Below are 22,370 nucleotides of genomic sequence, written 5' to 3' on the forward strand. Positions count from 1 at the left end.
ATTTAACAGCCTCTCTTTTGAAGAGCCACCACTGCATAGTTCGGCTATTGTAAACACAGCACAATAACCTCTGTAAACCCTGTCATATTAAGAATTTACACTCGTGTTTGTGTCTGATAGATGCTGTATTTTCATCTTTCAGCAGTGCTGTAATTGAATCCCGCTCACAGAGCAGCCCTCCGCAGTGAACCTTAGAGACTCCTATAAATAAACTGACAACTCTCCTTCAACACTTGCCTATATGGCATATGGAATGATTAGCTCATGGCTGGAGCCCTCTGATCTTACAGTGTGTAGCCACAACTATTTTCTGTCAGCTATTTGCATTGCTTAACTCGTGGATTGCATCAAGAATGGGGTCTCTGAGGAATTCATAAAATGTAGCTGTGTTGCTGTGTGTGTTGGCCAAACATTAACTTATTATGTGTAACATGATATTGTATTAACAGGATAATTTGTTACAAGAAATGTTTATAAGAGGACTTATTAAGATTGGTCAGTATAACTGTATAAATTGTTGTTTTGATCATTAAAAAGTGCAGTGAAATCTGCATCGATGGCAGCAATAGATAAAACAGATGCATTTAATCCCTTTGATTTTTGCGCTGTCCTGTAAAGACTTTGCTATGACATGTTCTTAATACTAATCTTGTCACCTCTACACTGTGGCAGAGGATCTTTTGGCATTTTTCACCTGTGTTAAGGAAAGTCTTACATGGATCAAGAAAAAGGATGGGCCAGCTAAGCTGCCTGCTCTATCCTCTGAACACCTTGCCATCACCGTGACGGAGACAGTGGTCACCTTTAGGTGCCTGTAGTAGAATAGCTCCAGCTCCAGTCCCTGCTTTCTTTTCAACTTTCTCATGTGCATGAAAACAACATGGAGCTTTCATGTCAGCTGTAATGGGTAAACACTCTTTACCCATTCTGAATGAGGCCATTTGTGTTGGATTTAAGACTTTTTTTAGCGCATTGTTAGTACTTATTTTAACATCATTTTCGACATTGCTGTTGATTCCTTCATCGACCACAGGTGTTATAGGTCACCAGTTCTAATGTAGGTATGATGCAGCACAAAACACTGGAGCTGGTAACCCAGTGCACCAGCATTTTTATTCAATAGTATTTTTAGTTTCAAGCACACTGTACAAAAATATGACGCACAACTCTTGTTATGCATTTTACTTTTCATTTATTCAACATTAAGTGAAGTATTAATTTGAGGTAAGCCTTAAACTAACTGTTAGTTTTGATTCTTTGCTGTTAGATGATTTTATTTTGTTGAGCAGTTAATAAAGCTGCTATTTTGACTTGAGTTCAGTTCATTTGCCCTGTTTTAACTGCTCAGTGTTAGTTCATTTTGTACATGTTACGGTTCTGGGTCAGTTTCTACCCAGTATTTTGAGTTTATTATGTTTTGGTTTAATTTTGCATCAGGAATTGTTCTCTTGTTTGTGTTCTCATGCTTTGTGTGGGTTTAGTTCCATGTGTTTTTTTCTGTCGGTCTCTCAGTGTCAAGTCTGCGTCTTTGTGTAGTGTTCTTGTTTCCTGTTTTATTGTGAAGGTCTGCATCTCATGTGAGTGTGTGTGTGTGTTCAGTTTTACCTCTGTGTCGTCTTGTTGATTACTCCCAGCTGTGTTCCCCACCTGTGTGTAATCGCCCTGTGTTTCTCTGTGTGTATTTAAGTCGCGTCTTCTGTGTATCCACCCTGCTTCATCTGTGTGTTTCCCTGCTGTCAACCGTCATCTTTTTCCGCCCACTCTCATTCATGTCCAGGTTCGTGTTCTGTAGTCAGTTTGTTCCCAGTTTAGTTTAGTCTTTGCTCCGTTTGCCCATTTCATTTTTGTGTTTAATAAACCACCCTCACACCTGTACAAGTGCCTGCGTTTGGATCCTCCTTTATTTTCCACACGGCTCATCTCACTCGCTGTGACAGTATATTTTTGCATTTTGGGGGTAAATAAAATGCACTTTTTCAAAATACCCACCGTGTCCTCGTGTCTAACCATCTCAGTCCCTCACAGTATACATATTATAAGTAAGTGTGTATATATGTATGTGTGTGTGTGTGTGTGTGTGTGTGTGTGTGTGTGTATGATGCAACGTCTGGGCTTCAACTGAGGCCACAACTCAGCATGAGTAAAACTGCATTATAAGGGATGAAAGAACGATGAAGAGGAAAGTCATACAACACTTGCTGGAAGCCAACTACACACTACTGGGGCACTTATTCTGTCAGTAAGCAAACTGAACTGCTAATACAAAGTAAAACACCACACTAACAAAACATGCAAACAAATGATATCACCAGCACAAGTGAGCAAACTCCCAGGACAACAACCGCTCATGTGACCTGGGTGCAGCCACCTATCAGGGTATGGCACTGACAACCCAAATACAGAGGCAAAATAAGTGAAAGCAAGCTTTAGCTGCTGATGAAAAGTTCAAAGGTAACGAAAAGAGAAGTATGAAAACACAGGCAGCCAAAGACACCAGGAGTACACACTGAGTAAATCTTACAAGGAAGGGGACACATCCAGGAACATACACAGATCCTCTGCCAGAGAGGAGACAGGACTATATTTAAACTGACGACTGTCTGGGGACTGACAAACAGGAGAGGAATGAGATGAAGGTAAAAGTGACACAGAGGTGAGATAATCACAAAACAGGAAGTAAAACAAGACAAGAATGCAAAGAAAGCTTTAAAGAAAAATGGGAAATAAACAAAAAAATATCACTAGAAATAGGATTATCATTAAACACACAGAGAGGGTAGAAGTTCTTAGTAGTCTTCACAAGGGGTAACACGGGAAGATATCACATCAAAACTGCAAAAACTAAACAACACAGTAAAAACCTAATTACCACAGCAGCAATAACAACAACTACAGTGAATTAAACTGATTTCAAAATAAAATAAAACTTCCATACAACAGGACCTCTGTGACCGGAGGAGTCGTCCCCTGCTGGCCATTAGAGAGGAATTTTAAAGTTGCCTCGTATTTACTTAGTTTTTCATACCTCTGAGCTACATCCATGTTTTCTTAATAGTTTTTGATCTATCCTCATACTTAAAACACACAAATAGCTCTGATCGTATTGGCTATTGTTCCACAAAGGACCAACCAATCGGCTACGACTGCACAACTTATAGCCTGGCAAGCTATTTAATAACCAGACATTGTTACCTATAGTTTTTTCCCTGCTAAATTGTATTAGCATCCTCTAGCTTTGCCACAATAAAGTTATTTTGACAAATGCCATCAGAACAAGTTCTTTATCACTAATCTTCCTCTGAAAACAGTACATTTGTTTTTGCTACACTGAAACACTCTGCGTGCATTCTTTATTGTCTCACCACATACAGCATAGGGACTGACTACTAGCCTTACTGGTCAGTACAAGTCAGGCCAGCTGTACGGTAAAGAGAAGGCCAAAAGTCAGGGGGCAAGCTGACAGAGGGAGGGGCTGGTTGTCTCCTATTACTTGCTGCCAGAACTCAGCCAGCCTCATTATAACTTCTCTCACTCTGCTTTCTGTTTAACCACAACACCTGATACACAGTCATCATCTTACACCCTCCACAAACTTTAGGCCTGTCTCATCAAAGAGTGTGAACATAGATGTGGGCTTTTATCTGGGACCTGTGATCTTTTTGTGAAAGAGAAATATCAACCGCTGTTGGCGGTGCTGCCATGTGGTTAATCAGCAGCTCTTGAAGGGTTGAGCTCATTTTTAAATGAACATTATTGGTAAGGTTTGATTGTGCAGTTAGGATGTGGTTAAACCCCCAGTAAACAGCTGATCGCATCACCTTATATCATGCAGTCACTGCCCTCAGACAATCACAAAACAGCATTAAGAGAAATATCAAATACAAAATCACGCTTACGTGAACTCTCCAGTGTGAGAGTTTGGACCCGAGGCTTTCGAGATGTCACTTTTGATGGCTCAATTGAATTGTGTGAAGGTGAAAGCTGCGGCTGACCTCTGGGTTCTTCATTACATGTAATGTAGTGTAATACTACTGGATCATATAGTCCATATTTAATAGCCATTAGATGCCAAAGTAGCAAAATTTACTGAATGATTTATGGCTGTTTGGAAGAATAGCTGCTCTGTGAATGGAAACCAGATTTGTGGCAGGGTGGGTGGGGGGTGGAGGTATGTGCACACATGTGTAGAGAGTAACAGGAAGCAGACCAGCTTTCTCAAATAAATCATTAAATAATTAAATTTCAAGTTTCTCTCCAAGCAATATTCTACTTTCTGTGTACTTTATGACAAAAAAAATGAGTATCAATATCAGCTGGTTTCTAGTGAGTCTCCCACCCTGTCAATGAACTCAGTGCCCACCATCTTTGACTGCAGCCTCTGGTGGTAACCTTAATCACACACGAGCTAGTTCTACACCTGCTACAGGTTCTGATTAGAGTGGCCCTCCACCTCAAAGCTGGTCATCAGAGCCGAACAAGGACTACAAATTCCACTTTTTTTCCAGATGGATGAGACTGGAGTGCTTTGAACCACAGGATGAGATCCTCTCTGAATGATATGGAGTACTGTCACAACAGCAACCTGAACACTGCAGCGTGTTTTATGAGGCTTGTTATTATATTCCTAGAAACAGAAGCAAATATTTAAGAGAAACACTGCGGCAAAACAAAAGAAAAAGCAAACTGTGTGCAATCAGTGTCCTGACCTTTTATCCATCCGTTTATTTACTGTTAAAAACATAAAACTACAGAATAATTGAGGTCATCATATTAGTTTTATTCTGAAATTTTAGTGTGTAAGTAGTGAAGGTAACAGTGAAAGATTGTGTACAAAGTTTCTCTTAAAAAAAAGTGAAGGAAAAAATCCAAACAGGGATACAAAAACATTCAAGCTTCATGATGTATTAAGTCTGAAAAACCTCTACATATTTTTACATTTACACCACAAATACAGACGGTTTCTCTAGTGATTGTGATCTCATGATTCTTCTGAACGTGTTTCTGTTAAAACAGATAAATTGTAATCAGATCTGTATTAATCCTCAAACACATTTCAACATGATGGGGAAAGAAAATTGACCCCCCCGATGGTGATGGGAAATCACAGTCATTTGTAAAAATAAAGTAGGATATTGTTTCAAAGACAAATCGTCATTAAGATAGCGATACAGAAACTGATTCCTCCTGCTTTTTAAGGCACATAGCAGATGTGTCACGCCTGAAAATAGACTTTTGATGTCTACTTACTTCTATATTTAAAGCGCACACTTGGAATGGGAAACTGAAATAATCACAAATGTCAACAACAGCAACAACTAAAAAAAATGGCAGACACAGCAGAAATTTTGATTTGTACAAACAGTAACTGTAACAAAAAGGTGTCTTCAGCTCACAAACAAATCAGCTGACTCTAAAGGCTGTCTGTGGTAACACTGGTGACCTGCGGCTGCACCCTGTTCCTGTTACAGCTGAAGAGCCAGGCTGCCCTCCTGTGGCGGTAGCGCTTAGACAGCAGCACATAGAGCACTGGGTTGACACAGGGGTGCAGGTATTGGAGCACAGTACAGATAAAGTGGAATATATCCCAAGCCGCTCTGTGGCGATACAGCCCCAGGTACACACACAGCTCCAGCACATAACTAGGCAGCCAGCACACTGAGAAGGTAGCTGCAGCCAAGAAAACCATGACAGAGGCTCTGCGGGTGTTTTTGGCACTGGACACTGACATTACGGGACTCTTGTGGAGAAACAGAGCCAGACGGACATAGTTGAATGCAATGACTAGCATCGGAATAAAGTAGTAAAGTACAAACTGGCTTAGGACCACTTGGTAGTGGTGCTCATGAATGGTTGGAAGGCAGAAGGTGAAGTTCGTCAGGTTTGGGCCCATGCTCTTTTTGGTAGCAAACATTCGCAGAGGCAGGCTAATAAAGAAGCTGAGGGCCCAGACTAAGACAAACATAAGAATGACCAGATCCATGGTGGGAGGCTGGTACGGGTTGGTGATGATCATGGCTCGGGTCATGGACACAGCGCATAGCGAATAGGTGCTAGCTGCCAGACTGAAGGCTAGCAGGAACTGGTAAACCTTGCAGGAGATGTCACCAAGAGGCCAGGAGTGACTTACAGCAGAGTGCAGTGTGAAAGGGATGAGCAGGAGAGTTAGGAAGTCAGCCAGAGTCATGCTGAACAGAAGGATATCGAGCCGGTTCTTACGCAGTGTGTTGTACTTGGCAAACAAAGAGAAGACCAGCAGGTTGGCACACAGCCCAATGCCCAGGATCACACCACAGGTACAGGCAAAGATTAACCCATAGGTGTTGGGAAAAGCCATGTTGTCATCGGAGTGACATCATCTGTCAGAAAAGAATGACATTTGGATTTTGAGATTTGGGTTAAAAAAGAACAATAAATTAATTAGGGAAATAAAATCCTGATTAATGACTCAACAAACTGAAGTCCTGTTTATATCACATTTACTCTGCTTAATGTTAACACACAAGTGACAGCTTCATCACATGGCACCTGTAAGGCTTGTGTAGACCTACGTGTCACAGTAAATGACACATATATACCAAAACACATATATGATGCAAGGCAGAGTAAATGTACTGATCAACACTTTTGTTTACTGACAAGCCAAATTTATTTCAATATCACTTTAAGACAACGCTGAAAGCTACTAAATATCTACATTTACACTAAATATAGTGTTAAACAAATTAATATGGTTTAACTCAGACGTGATAGCACTGGAAAGAGACATCAGGTTAATCATTTTTTACTTACCATTGTTGTACCTCCATTATTAGCTCATGTCCACAAGTGAACTAACCTCATTATGTAAAATGAAACATTTGCTGGTTTGTATCCCGTTAAAACAAACTGTGAGATGTGAGAGCCTCTAAGGACTCATTACAAAGTGTGATCGCTGAATGTGAAGGCAAGAAAGGCAAACATTACTTGGGCCAGATTGATTCTGGTTGACTAGGTTTAAAGAGAAATGGACTCTGGTCACTCTGGGAGAGATCAGTGATATACAGTGCATACGTGTTTTGTTAGCATTCATGTTTCTTAGTTTTGTTATATGATGTTTGAAGCTCTGTAGTCTAGCAGTACATGAATAGACAACACTGGCCTATTTAGGGACATAAAAGGTGCTTTGTAAAAGGTCTGGTCTGGCAATTAATCATCAAAGCTAACTAGGCACCTATGTAAACCTGAGCAGATGATAAACACACTGATAAATGTGAATGCCCTATAAGATGTGTGGCAACAGCAGCAATGAGCATTGCAAAAGTAAACAGTAGCAGTTTTTCTTTAACCTCTAATCAAACAAAAGTGTTGATCATTTCACTATCATTTCACTAATGTGATATTTGCAGTACGATAGTGATAAGTTTTACTTGAGGGAAAGATTTCTTTTGCATTTAAAACATGAAAAAGAAAGAAAACGGGGCTACTGCAGTAGGCCTACCCTTGATGGTAGGCCTACTGCAGGAGTTCACAACCAATTCACTGTATTTATATGAAATGTTTAATGTCTGAGTGCGTATGCCCTGTGAGCCAAACACTTCCTGTCAGAAGTCTATTTAGAACTAGAAACGTCTGTTCTTGAACACAAGCAACAGAATGAAAGCTTTTCGAAGATTTGGCAGTTCAAGCTGATATTGTGCCAATTTCACTGTTTTATGTTTGAATGTGATATCTTAGCCCTGAGATGTTTTTCTTGAGATTTTCTTATTATTCATCACAAATGTTCACTTGGACTCAAGGATGAACTGATTAGATTTTATTTTTACTTCATAAAACAAGTTCTTATTCTAATTCTTACAAAAATTTTACACAAATTTCTAATAGGATAAAATGATAAAATAATAATGTTTTAAAACCAAAAGGTCAAAGTTCACCTTCACTACCCCATAAAACACTCCACCACAACTAAGGAACAGAGGGAAAGATGGATTTATGTTATCTATGTTTCGTAAGTAGGCGCAGCAGCGACCTGTCTTTGATGGTAAATGGCCTGCATTTGTATAGCGCTTTTCTAGTCCATAGGACCCCAAAGCGCTTCACACTACATTCAGTCATTCACCCATAGGCAATAGCAAGCTACATTGTAGCCACAGCTGCCCTGGGACGCACTGACAGAGGCGAGGCTGCCGGACACAGGCGCCACCGGGCCCTCTGACCACCACCAGTAGGCAAACATGGGGTTAGTATCTTGCCCAAGGATATTTGGCATGCAGCCAGGATGCAGCCTGGGATCGAACCACCGACCTTCTGATTATTGGCTGACCTGCTCAGCCACCTGAGCTACAGCCACCCCGATAGCAACAAACTAGCATTAGCTTCACAAGCTTTTCACCAGTACTTACCTGCAGTGTGCATTTGGTTATATGTGTGGACCAAAGAGAGGGAGCAAAATACTGACAACTCTACATCAAATGTAACCTGAGAGAATATAAAGATAAATGCATGAATATAAATGTGCTTACCTCTCTCTTTACCACTAGTCTTTGGTGTATTATAAACCATCTTTTGCTCGTATTATGTTTTTTTGATGTTTTGTTTTTGTTTTCTCTTGTTTTGTTGTTTTTCTAATCCCATAATATGGCCAGTGAGCGATGTCAAAAAAAAACCCCACCTAGCTCATTGATTATGTTCTCTGTTCTTTCACGTCTATAGATATTAATTTTTCTCTGCACTGTTTGATTTCTTCAGTGTGAGCTGCAGGCTCCTAACGGTGGCTTTATCAGGCTTTCCACAGCTTTTATGACTCATTTTAGCTAATGGTGTACACTGCTGCTCTTAGTTCAGGATAGCTGACGTCGATGCATCTGCTAACCCCTCCATTATCCGTGTCTGTATCTTACGTTCAGTGGCTGTTAAAGTGCCACATGTTCTCAAGTGGAACATTAACAGCTTCATTGTGTTCTGTTCATGCCGAAAGTCAACAACACTGTTTTTCACGCTGCTACCTTCAGCAAACATTTTAAACGTCTGTTTTGACCCAAATGTTACACTTACTATTATTCGTACTATTTTATCTTGATAATAATACAGCATTTGTAACTATTTTTCAAAGACTTTGAGGGAAAACTTACTATGAGCACTATAATAACAATATAATATAATAATTAATCAGTTATTGGATAAACGTTTTTTCAGACAATGTTGTAATCTTATTCACAGAATTCATGGAATATGTTTCTATTCTGAAGTGCTGGTTAAAATAAAAAAAGCAACTTGGTAGTGATCTCAAAGGCAACACACGGTCACAACAGGCTCTTAAAAATTGCATTTTCTAGCTCAGATTAGTTATTGATGATGCAAATAATCCCTTGTGTTGTCAGAAAATGTATATATTGCATACATACATCTGTAGGATATAAAAGAGTACTGAACGCCAAGTTTACTTATAATGGGTTGGATCCCCTTTTGCTCTCAGAACTGCCTTAACTTTTTATGTTAAAGATGCTCCTCAGGAATTTTGGTCCACGTTGACATGACAACATCACACAATTGCTGCAGATTGGTGATGTGAATCTCCTGTTTCATCACATGCCAAAGGTGGTCCAGCAGGTAGAGATCTGGTGACTGTGGAGGCTGGTGAGTGCAGTGAACTAATGATCACATTCAAGAAACCAGTTTAAGATGATCTGAGCAAGTTATCCTGCTGGGAACAACCATTAGAAGACGGGTACACTGTGAAAAAGCGATTACTGGGTAACATTACTCAGGCTGTGGGATACAAGTGATGCTCACTTCATTTCTAAGGGGCTCAAGTGTGACAAGACGATATCCCTAACACCATTATACCACCAGCAGCTGGAACCATTGATACCATTGATGGAGCCATGCTCTCATGTTGTTAATGCCAGATTCTAGTCCTACCATCCAAATGCTGCAGCAGAAACCTAGACTCATCAGACCAGGCAACATTTTTCAACTATTTTATTGTCTAGTTTTTGTGAAGTTGTGTAATTTCTATCCTTGGGTTTTTGCTCTTAGCACAGCACTTGGTGTGGGCTTCATCAAAGGTTGATTTGTGGTGCTGTGTGAGTGTATTTCCAATCTAACCATTCTCTGATCTCTGGCATCAAAAAGGCATTTCTTACCCAGAGAACTGCCACTCAGTGAGTATTTTCTCTTTTTTAGACTATTCTTTGTAAACCCAAGAGATGTTTGTGTTGGAAAATTCCAGTAGACCATCAGTTTTTGAAATATTCAGACCTGGCTATTTGGCACCAACAACTATGCCACGTTCGGAGTCACTTAAATCACCTTGCTTCCCCATTCTTAAACTTGAGCTTTAGCAGGTCATTCAGGTCATCGTGCCCATGGCTAAATACACAAGGTGTGACTGGTTTATTAGATAGTTGCATTTGTGAGTAGCTCAACATATCTACCTAACAAGTTGGCCATTGAGTTTAGGATTTCTAGGTGATACAGACCGACACAGTTCACTGCATCATAATGTTGTAGTGTGACACCCACGAGGAGCTGGCAATGCCTGGTTAAAGGGGGATATTTTGCTGATAATCATATGATCAGGTCTGTGGTAAAAAACTAAAAATAAAATGTTTTTTTCATGTTTTTTCTTAATTCATCCTCTCTAAAGACTTGAGCTGTGACTTGAACCATGGTTTTAGAGGATTATTAGTCTCTTAGTAATTTGCCATTTCTAAATTTTCTCTTATTTTCTACATTTGTATAATTTGAATAACAAATTCACAATTATCAGTGCCTTTATACGCTTCTTTTTCTCTTTTTTTTTGTTTTTGCTTTATTTTGGTCTCACAGTCAAAAATTAAATATTAAAAATATTAAATGCTTTATTTTTAGAAGGAGTCCCAATTAATCAAATTGTTTGAATAATTTTTCTCAGCAAATCATTTTGGCTCTTTCTTAATGCCAGATTTTCCATTTGAGCTGCATATATCCTGGTAATAAAGACACAGAGAATAAAAAAATAGCTCTAAGGACTACATATTTAATGTTTGAATAACTGGAAAATTATACAGTATGCCCTCAGTGCACGTGCAGAACATTATCCAGTAGATGATTCTGGCTTAATGTAAAAGAAAAATCCAATGTTAAGTGATTGAAGTGGGTTTAATGAAGCGTACGCTGAGTTATCTAAGGTGTGAAAGAAAAGCAGGACCATCATAGAAAAAAAAATTACTAAACCATAATCTCAACCACAAAAGAACATATACAGGATATAGCTAAAGTGCATTATGGGATTTAGTCAGCAGCACTGAAATACATTCACAAAATAAATATACATTTTAAAGTACAATAAATTATGAACTGATGTATTCATTGACCAGTTTGTTGTGTGTAGGTCCATAACGGTCAGCACTCAGAGCCAAACAAAAAGCAGGGTGCCCAGCATCGCATTATTTGTAGAAGTTATCATGTATAGGAAATAAATACTTCCTCCCGTGCTCTTGCATACATCTGAAACTACAAAACATATCACTGCTTGGAAGTATATCAGGGCTGCAGAGTTGTAAAGATTTTCCAAATAAATATGGACCTAAGCAGGTGTTATCATGAAACTAAAATGAAGTGTGAGATTGTTTTACAGCAAAAATACAAACAACAAAGCCAAATATTAATATACAAGCACAAACTCAGGGTTAAGATATAAAGTGACTGAGTCTGGCATCGTTAGTCTGTCAGGCATCAGTCAGCCTGCGTCAGTGTCTTAGTGCAGTACATAAAGGGTACTGTTTTTTTAATTTTTTGCTTTTAGATAGCCATCCGTGGTGGCGCCTTTGTTAGAACAGACCGTGCTCGCCTCCTCTTCTTATCGTTTTCTCTACGCCGGCCCAGCCTCACCTTTTTTTTCCTCTTGGTGGCAACTTTAAGTGACTCCTTATAAGCCTGAGCTTTGTTGGTCTCCTGAGGGAGGTTAGGGCCCACTCTGTCCTGCCTGAACCTGTCAGAGAGATCTTTGGTGGCCCCCGAGGGCTTCTGGTGGTTTCCACTGAAGCTTTGGCTCGAGGTTCTGCTTTGTGCAGGTGGAGCACGATCATCAGCCGTGTGCACCTCCTCCAGCAGCTCGTGTAGCCACATGCGGCGCGTGTACTCATGTATGGTGCGGCCCTTATCATGCATCAGCTGGGCGTGGCCTACTGACCTCTTCCTTACAGCAAAAAAAAAAAGTGCCAAAGTTAGATTAAATTGTATCAAAAACAAAGGTAGTAAAAAAGCCACATGGTGGACTATTAGAAATCCGTTTCAGTCTCTGATATCTCTTAGATTACTGCTGAACATTAATCCCAGAGGAATATATCATTTCCTCTGGGATTAATAAAGTGTCTGATTCTCAGTCAGTCATTTAAGAACTTTTTTTGTTCCAACTTTAAATTTTATTTGACATCTCAGTGTTAAGTTAATAGAAGAAGTGGTTGGCTATTATAAATTTTAGGTCAAGCTTTATGAAACCTCAATACAGTAGGTGGCAGCATAAACAAGTGTGAGAGCTGTCACTAATCTGAGTTTGATATGGACCTAAAACAGAGAAAACATCCCATGCCTTACTTTAAAATATTCAAACTGCAGAAAATCTCAAATATTTTTTTCTTAAATTGCTAGCTTTTCGAAATCTTGCATAGAATTTGTTTATTCGTTTTTTTAAAGGTATCACAAAGGTAACTCACATTCTGCTACTAAGTGCATCAACTGGTCTCCCATCGAGAGTCACCGGAGAGCACAGCAAGAACACAGCCAGACTCCACTGATGAAGCACGACTATAGAGCACATCCCTGAGGCAAAAACGTAAGCAACACAATGAATATCATCAGTCTCTCTAATGAGTAATGAATTAATCCTAAACTGTGTCTGTTTTTTCAGTAGAGTTCGTTTCATCTGAAAAATGACACACACAGCCTTTAAACAGTCCTCTAAAAATATAAACATTTAAACTTACTTTGTTTCCAGTGAAAATCCCCCCAAAAAACCGTAAGCTCTTAAGTGTTGATGTTCTTGCAAAAATGATTTCACAAAAAAGATGTGTGAAAATTAATGTGCCAAACACAGTTTGGCCCATTCAGAACTTGTGAGCAGATCCATTGGTGTAAATGTAGCCTAGGGAAATCCCCTCCGAGTCGACTCCATTAATTTGCCTCCCAACAGTGTGTGTTAAGCTATTTATAACTTCCCAGTGTCCAAATAAAAGTGGGATAAAGATAGAAAGAAGAGAAGCCCATCAGCTGCAGAGCCACAACTCTGCTCAGTCCTGCAGTAATCTCATGTGAAGTCGCACTGAAGCATCATCTGCGGTAGTCAGAGCTGCTGAGCCGAGCTGAGAGCTCTGTGTGTGAGCCTGTGTGAGTCCGTGTGAGAACAGGCACTGAGAGAAAGTCAAACTCCTCTTTGGATGAAGATGCATGCGCTACCTCAGCCCCTACCCATTAAGTCCAGTGCTAACACCCTGCCCAACCTCCCAACCCTCACCTCACTCTCACTCCCCACCAACCCTTCACTCACACCTGCTGTGACATGAACGTGGCACTGATGCAAAGTCCAGTCATACAACAAACAGCGTACTGAAAAAAAACTAATGAATAAACATATATTTAGAGGAATTTCTATGGAATTTCGCCATACTTTCAAAATGCAGTCTACTAGTATATTTTCATTGGGTGCTCAGAAATGACAGGTGTGCACCAGTGTAGGTAATCACGAGTTACCAAGCAGAGAGTGAATGGTATAAGGGGAGGGGCAGGGTTACTCCAAAGTAAACAGCCAGGCCTAACCACTTTCCCAGGGGAGAATGACCATAACCTCAGAGAAACCCAACCCACAGCCTCTCACTGCAGACCATTCAGTTCACCTCCACTCTGCCTCTGCAAACCAGCTCACCACCAAATGGTTACAGTGGGTTCTGAGGTATCTTTCATATTCAGCTCATAATGAGACTACTGAGGTTTGCATTAAGGCAGCTGTATACAACCTGAGGTTCACTATGCATATTCAGGTGCTGAACCGAGTCTCGAGTGCCTAGTGATTTAATAAATGCACTTGTTAAAGCTTGGCACTCTCACATAAGAGGTGCCTCTGTGACTAAAAGTGCATGTATTTTTAGTCTCACATTGACAGACAGTGCATCATGTCCCAAGTGTGGAAGTGCATGCAGCAAGAAGGAGTGTCTTTTTAAAATATAATGCATTGCTTATATTTGAACCTTTGTTTTTTGTTTTTTCTGAAAAGCCTGATGTACACAATCAGACACTTGCAGTGCTACTGTGAGCAATAAATTGTGCAGAAATACCAGATGTAGCAAAAATAATAAAAAATTAAAACTCAAATATACAAATTGACATTCAATCTTCAAGTGCCCCAAGTTTCAGTAACATTAGAGTTTCAAAATAATATGAATTTTCTAGCAATTATTTCATGGGTCAGGTTTTACAGTGTTAATTTGAACTACAACTCCTGTCACCATTTGAAAAGCTGGGCTAAAAAATAAGTGAAAATTACATTCATTTATAATTTACTAGACCAGTATGCAAACAAAGAAGTTTTTGGAATAGTTTCTTAATTTGATGATTTTTATATAATTGCACATCTCACAAAACAGATATATTTATGTTTTATCAAACATGCTACCAGTGCCACGCTAAAGTCCTAAATGCGGCACAGCTATTTGTATTGAGCTAAATAGAACTCTACTGTTTTTACAAGCTTTGTCACTTGTTTTTTATCTTTAATCATGCATGCTTTGTCTGGTATCTGTGACAGCAGACTAATGTTTCTGTATGTTTATGACAAAGCACATCACTAGATGCTAGCAATAGAGTTAACATAGCATGGAGGAAGCTAAAAGCCAAGGGTCCTCTAGTTTAAAGTTTGCACTGCTATGCCAACAACTTTTGTTTGATTGCAAATTTTTGACTTACCTGGAGTTTGCATGGCTCACTAGTTCAGATGGTGCTTTCCCTGTTGGCTTCTTTCATCCATGCTTACGTTTGTAACATTTCGTCAGGAAGATTTTATTACACATGTGACCATGTTTTGTTGTCACCTCAGTTAATATCCTATTGCCGGTTACTTATGAGCTCAACTCCACAAGATGAGGTGCACTCGCAGTAAAAGCATGTAAGTGAGAAACTACCATGACCATAAATGACTGCTGTATGCATAAAGACTCTCACACTAAGCTGAAATCAGACTAATGGAAAATAAATATTAATAAAAGTTGTTAAATAGGAAATCCATATTTAAATTTTTTATTAGACCCCTTGTCATAATGTAATTTTTGTCGTCTGCTTGCAGAGTGAAATAAAGCCTCTTGATTTATTAATCGAATCTGGAATCGGCATATTTTAGAAATCTATATACTGTTAGCATTTATCTAGTTTACTATTCATATTTTGTTCTTTCCTGTTTATATTATGCACACCTGTATTTTAAGCCTTTTAGTTTGTGTTCTCCTTACTGTTTTATAAAGTCTATTATTTGTACTTTGTTTCCTCAGTGTTCTTTTTGTTCAGCGAGTCTGTGTCTGTGTATAAAAGTTGTCCTTTGAGTTAGATTCAAGTTTACTTTGGTAGTTAGTTGTGTCCTGTGTTGAGTTTACTTCCTCCCCTCCCTCACTGTCTTGATTGTCTACAGCTATGTCTAGTTTGGTCCCCTCTATATTCTTGCTTTTTGGACTTTGTGTCTCTGAGTCTTGACCTGGGCTAATGAAAACGGTTGCTTTCTGTTTTCTTACTCTGTCTCCTGTGTTTTGGGTCCTTTTAAAAGACTTCCCTATAACATCAGCTGTCTGACTAACAGTCAGACAGTTTGTACATAACTCCAGATTTAGTCTTTTCTTTCTTAAATATTGTTTAGGTTGCTGGGATATTTGAATTGCTTTACTGATGAATTTTGTCACGCACTATTTGGTTTTCTTTCTTTTCATTTGGATTTTGAAACCCAGCATTGTGCCTGCAGTTTATTACAATAATAACCAGCACTTATTCAAATGCTGGTTATGTAAGTCTAAATGTAAGTCTTTTTTTTATTATGTAAAAAAATGCAATGTAATGTACACGATGAACAGACTCCACAATTGTTCATCTATTAATATTTATATATTATTTCTAAGGCAGTAAATACAGTTTATTCAAAATCCTGAGTCATTTATGTAGTTGCTGTAGCTTGCTGTTTTACTGGATGGAATAACTGGCATTTATCCTCATGAAAAGGAACCATAAATAATTTCTGTGTGCAGTGATGATTACTAGAATCACTTCAGGGCAGTCTGGAGACCAGTTGGTGGTAAATTATTTAATAGAGGGCTCTGTATTTTACAAGCAGTCATGATTCAGTTCAGCAAGGTGTCCAGAAAGGGTTTGGGGCTAGGACAAATATATGGCGGACCCCCCTGCTGTCTCCCAAATTTTAGCTTTCTTCTCCTGCCAGTGAGTCTGCCCCAAACTTCCAACACTTAAACATTTGGTAGGGAAAAAATACCTCATCTGATTCCGTTCTGCAAAGACTTTACCTACAAGAAATATGAAAAAAATCCCATTTCCTGGCAGACTGCAGCATATGGAATAGGAGCCAGGAAAGCTGCTTTTGATTCATGCTAAATTGCACTCTCAACACAGAACAGTATTCCTGTCGGTTTTTCATCCTTTTCACTTTGCCCCTACTTTACATTCGCACATACAGAACATATACACACCCGCCCACTCTACTTTCAAAAAATGTGGAACCAACCGGCATTGACACACATTGCATTCACAGAAACACCTTCATTTCATCTTTAAATTCAGAGTTCATCATCTATTTTTAGATGCTTTTTACCCATTGCCTGCACTGGCCCACCCTATTAGGTCATAAATCCTGTCTCAAGATGCAGTCACAGTTCCTGCTTTTGTTGTGGAGTTGCATTCAGAGTCACCATGTGGATGTATGATTTTGATTTTAGCAGTTCCCTATGATCGCAGTCAACATCCTTTATTATATTATAACTATCTCAAAGTTCGTCTTTAACTCTGAATGCTGTTTGTTCTTTAAGAGGGATTAAAACATTTTAGCAAAAATAAAAGCAGTAGAATTTCTTTTTAACATCTGTAGTTTAGTATAAGCTTGTTTGATATAAATATGTGACAATAATCACCTGCAATGAATAAAGTTTTAAGTTTTAATGTGTGTTTGATAATGGTTCCTTTATTACGCAGTCCGGACTTTGATCGTTTGACCATTTGTTCACATGAGAACTTCAGGTTTGTTATCCTGGAAAACCTCACTTGAAGAATGACTTTTGCAGAGTTACTTTCCCCTCTTAATGGTTTTTTAACGGCGAATTTCTGTATGGACCATTTCAGTTAGTTCATCTGAGGCATGCTTCATAATGTCGAATTGTGGGAAGTTGGAGGAGTTTTCTGCAGATCATTCACACCTAACAATCATAACTGTCATCCAAGGAATGCTCTTTATTCCTTTTTACCTTCAGCTATTTTCATCAGCTCGGCTACAGGGGCCCATTTTTATTCACAAGTACTCCTGAGGCAAAATGTTAAATTGATCCGCTCTGTTTTCTTTGCGTTTGGTGGTTTATTGATGCTTAAATCGTCACTTATTTAAGAGCAGGTTTTGAATATCAAGCACATACTTTAGTGAATAAAATGAAATCTGTATTAAGTTGAGTTTACTTTTTTTTTTAACAAACTCACTTAAAATGGGGGAACTTTTAAAAATGCATATGAAGTGTAACTATCATGTTTATAAGTCCTAGGGATGTGGCACATTTAATGCATTGTTTTTGCACTGTATGATCATGAGATTTTAATAATATAAGCATCAAATTGACCAAATCCCCCCACCCTGCCCTGACCTGTATTATTGAGCTTCTAGAATGTCAGAAAAAATTTGGCACACTGTGTTAAATGTAAATAAAAATGGAACCCAATGACTTTCTAATCTCAAAACCAACATTTGGTCAAATGTTTAAATTGAGAGGAAACAAAATGTAGAAAAATAAGGTCATTTTGGATTTGATGGCAGCACCATGTCTCAGAAAGTTGGGTTAGGATCAACAAAAGTCTTGAAAATAAGTTGTACTACAAAAAAAATAAAACAGCTGGGGGAACATTTTTGCAGCCAATTAGAGTAACTGAGAACAGGTCAGTAACATGAGTATGAAAAGTATTAAGAGTGCACATTAGTTTTTCAACAGTAAAGACAGGCAGTGGTTTACCAGTCTACAAAAACTGCGTCTACAAATAATGTTCCTCAACATACAACAGTAAAGACTTTGAATACCTAATTATTTACTAGGGGTGCAACGATACACAAAATTCACGGTTCGGTTCGATACTTTGGTGTCACGGTTCGATATTTTTTCGATACAAAAAAATGTTCATGCCTTTTTAATTTGTCATTTATTAAAATTATAAATATATATTTTAACTCAAAAGTACAGTTTTTAAATTTAACCCTAACCCTTGTGGGTGTTTTTTATTTTGACAGCGAATGCGCACCTGCGGACCACTTATGTGCAGCCCTGGTTATTTAGCTCGTCATATTGCAGCCACAGAAATTCTTTTGTCCATGAAACCATAAAGCTGCACTTTCTTTTTGCCTTATAGTCTGATTTGTCATAACTTCTCCGTTTTGTGGTAAGCTTTTCTTTGGCTGTCACTTCTTCACCCTGACCTGTCTTATTTGGCTCAGCAGAACTGAAATATATATCCTGCTGCTTTTACACACGCACTCACATAAGCTCAGCGATTCTCTGCGCGATCAACCTCTCACATGTTTAAGCTTGCTGCGGGAGATTTCACTTGTCATGTTTGCATAGTAAGCTAACGATTAATAAGACGATGTCAGAGGAATTGGTGCACAAATTATCATCACTCACAGATCAGTGCTGTCGCTCTCTATACACAGTTCGCACGATTGCAAAGTGAAAGCAAAAAAACAAGCGCAAATTCAAACGCGACTTCAATATGTCACATATTGACAGTGGCTCACCGATGCCAATGACATAATTACCCAGCTACATTTCCGAAAGAATGCAAAAGCATTGACATATATTTTTCCTTCCTACAATAGCCCGACGGGCAGGGAAGAGATAGATTTTGGTACCCCGACTGAAACAAATCGCTAGCCCCAGGACGTCGGGCTAGCGATATTGCAAGCCCTGTATCTGATTGAGGAATCACTCATCTTTGGAAAAGAGAGTTTATTACAGAGAAATGTCTCTTTCCAAAATAAAAGCTATACTATCCGCTTCTTCTGGGCTATATTCTCAGCAGCATAAGGACAATCATGTGCTAACAGCTGTCTAAATGACTCGGCTAAAGTTAGTAGCATGCTTGCTTTTTTTTGTCTGCTTCCACTTGTCTTTGCACTAGGATGATGTCGGCGTAAATGTGCAGTCATATTCATTGTGTTCCCACTAGTGCTTTCAGGTTAATCTCGTTGAAATGACCTTAACGCCACAACACGGCAAATCTCCGTTAACGAGCTACCGCCGATCGCCCGTGCATGGGGCTAGACGGCCAACACGTTAACGAGCTAACTGCGCTAACACACTAGTTCCCACCCATGTAATTGAGCATTGCATGGCACATCCAACATACTGTTTTACTTTAGTCCATGACTCGCTTACCTTCAGGGTCATACGTCACATGAAAACCAAAATAATTCCAAACGCCAGATCTGAATGAGGGTGGGGGAGGTCCATGTTGCAAGGAGAGCTTAACTTCTGTCTTGCTAGCTTGCCCTGCGCTCTTCCTTCTGACTATGCTGTCTGTGTTGAGCGCTCAGTGGATCTGCGCTCGACAGTGCAGCCTAGGCGGAGTAGTCGAACGCAGATTCACTGAGCGCTCAACACAGACAGCATCGTCAGAAGGAAAGTTGATAAAATAAATTACAAATGTTGTATTGTTCGATACATATGCATCCCGAACCGAAAGCACTGTATCGAACGGTTCAATATCGATACGAATATCGTTGCACCCCTATTATTTACAGCACATAATGTCATCAAATGATACTGAGAATCTGGAAAAATCTCTGTGTGGAAGGGACAAGGTGGAAAATCAGGCATGAAAATCACTGCATGGGCTCAGGAACACTTTCAGTTCACCGTGACAATGTTCACAAAAAGGCAGAGTAAAGCTCTATCATGCAAAGAAGAAGCACGTGTGGACAAGATCCAAGTTTTAGAATATGAGAGGTGAAAACTGAAGTCTGGGAGTGCCAACTACATGACATCTTTTCCGGCAAAGTCATTTTTCAGTCTCTCACTTTGTAGATGGTCCCTGTACACTCATTTCGCAGACAGCTCCACATGGACACAAGGAGAAAGGAGAACAATATAGAATTTTTACGACTCATACCGATATTTGGTGATTTAAAAATCAGCCGATGTTTTTTTTCCTTCAGACACACAAAACATACACAGATTTCCCTAATATTTGCCATTGCTAAGATCACAAGGCAATGCAGTTTAAAAAATAATCGTTTATTGTCACAAGTCTACTCATTTACTGGCCAGCTCTGCTCGGATGAGCTGGTTGTTGTGTTTGTGGAGTTTCAAACAGGTGGTGCTAACAGAGAAAACACAGAGTGCCCCCTGATGGAAAAATTACGGAACATCAACACTCACAGCATCTCTTCTTTGCCTTATAATATTTGTATTAATTGGCCATTATAAATGTCAATACTGATATATCAGGAAATAGCCAACATCGGGATCTTAAAGTTGTTCTTGTTTACCAGATTGGAGGATGACTTGTTTTATTTTAAACAAGCTCATAGTTTGTTGTCTGCCTTAATGATATAATTTGAAAGTGGTGTTATTGATCTTTGAAGAGGTTCAAATATGATACATTTTTTTCCAACTTACGTAAAAACTATTTTTTTTAAAAATAAACCCTTCCCATTACCCAGCCCTTGTGTATGTTACTTTGACTCAAAATAACATTTAAAATGGTTTTGTACCACCACCACCCCCACCCGAATCCACATTCATGTAAAGTTTGACAATGATATGGCTTAATTTATCTCTCATTATAATGTGCCAACATGATCAAGGTCTGCAGCTATTGTGCAACGACATGATCAGCTTGTTGGTTTTCCATTTGGCTGTAATAGAGTTCAGAGTTCCTCTTTGGAGAAAATGGCTGGAATAGTCATAGTTTTTGGCCTTGCAGAATTCACCCCAAGTTTTAAATTCAGGATTTGTTGCCATCCTCCATCCATCCTCAAGATATGCAGGAGGTTAGGTTAATTGCTGGTTCTAAATTGACTTTAGGTGTGATCAGATGGATGGATGGATGTTTACTGTAATTTCTTTGTGTCAGTCGCTGAAAAAAACGGGATCCCAACAATACTGTGAATGTAGCTCAGGGTGTTTAACACTGTATTTCACACCTCAATCTCCATTGTATAACATATATCAATTCACAGCTTTTGGGTTATTTTCCAGCTGCAAATACAGACTTTCACCCACAATGCACAATGGCCTGTTCAGTCAGAATGTCACAGAAGGGTCACTGCTCCACGCTTTAAGAGGCGTACATCCTGAACATTACCTAATTCCTGTTCAGGGTTACCCAAACACGGCCTCCTCCGACATTTATTTGATCTGCAAGTAGCTGCAAGATTTGTCTGTTTCTGCTGCCCGATATATAATAATCCTTCTCAGGTAATGCTTTGGGGCCGATTTCTTATTTACAACTCCTTTTTAAAAAAATGTTAACCATAAATGTCAAGCTCCTGGAGACAGTGAGTCGGGGAGGTCCTGCCAGGACAAAAGCATGCTGTCCAGACTCAGTCTACAGCATAGGTGCATTAAATCATTATTTTTCAGACAGGAAATCTGCCATTGGACATTTTGCCTGTAAAATGTATTTTTAAGATTAAATGATTCCTGCCTGGCATTGCTGAAGTGTTCTTACACTCATCTATTCAGTGTTAAAGCTTGTCTCTAGTGAAAACTTAAAATGTTGTTCATCTTATGATTAATCCGTGCCTGATCAAGGTTTACTTAAATGTGATTCAGACTGATTCCAAAAAGGGAAAAAAACAAGTCCGGAGCTTGAGTCTTTGACCTGGCCTTATGCAGAGCCCACCACATTAGCATTTTTCTCTTGGCAGATGTTAATGGTGAGGTGCCTGACTCTCTGCAGTAGCCCTGTGCTTGAGGCTCTAGGGAAGAGGGGGGGCTTCTTGCTTCTTACTCCTTACTCACCCACCTCCAAACCACAATATGCTCAATGTCTGATGCCCCCCTCTCATCTGACCTCAGAGGCAGGTACCAGAGCAGTTGGACGTGGCTTAAAGCCCCACAGGGCCACCACCAGTGACCACCACCACCCTCCTGTCCCTGACCTATCACCCAAAACAT

General features: G+C 39.3%; 2 protein-coding genes across 2 annotated transcripts; both read right to left on the reverse strand.

Annotated features, from left to right (window-relative positions):
- Nucleotides 1-4,697: 4,697 nt before the first annotated feature.
- On the reverse strand, nt 4,698-6,961 carry LOC113027454 (galanin receptor 2a). The gene is made up of 2 exons (XM_026177064.2): nt 6,790-6,961; nt 4,698-6,356 (listed from the first exon to the last, which is right to left on the reverse strand). The coding sequence occupies exon 2, from the start codon at nt 6,332-6,334 to the stop codon at nt 5,411-5,413; it is 924 nt and encodes a 307-aa protein (XP_026032849.1). The 5' UTR covers nt 6,335-6,356; nt 6,790-6,961; the 3' UTR covers nt 4,698-5,410.
- Nucleotides 6,962-10,976: 4,015 nt separating this feature from the next.
- On the reverse strand, nt 10,977-13,539 carry pthlhb (parathyroid hormone-like hormone b). The gene is made up of 3 exons (XM_026177065.2): nt 12,945-13,539; nt 12,675-12,780; nt 10,977-12,157 (listed from the first exon to the last, which is right to left on the reverse strand). The coding sequence occupies exons 2-3, from the start codon at nt 12,776-12,778 to the stop codon at nt 11,761-11,763; spliced, it is 501 nt and encodes a 166-aa protein (XP_026032850.1). The 5' UTR covers nt 12,779-12,780; nt 12,945-13,539; the 3' UTR covers nt 10,977-11,760.
- Nucleotides 13,540-22,370: the final 8,831 nt, after the last annotated feature.

This window comes from Astatotilapia calliptera, chromosome 7 (assembly GCF_964374335.1).
Source record: "Astatotilapia calliptera chromosome 7, fAstCal68.1, whole genome shotgun sequence".
In the NCBI taxonomy this organism is placed as follows: Eukaryota; Metazoa; Chordata; class Actinopteri; order Cichliformes; family Cichlidae; genus Astatotilapia; species Astatotilapia calliptera.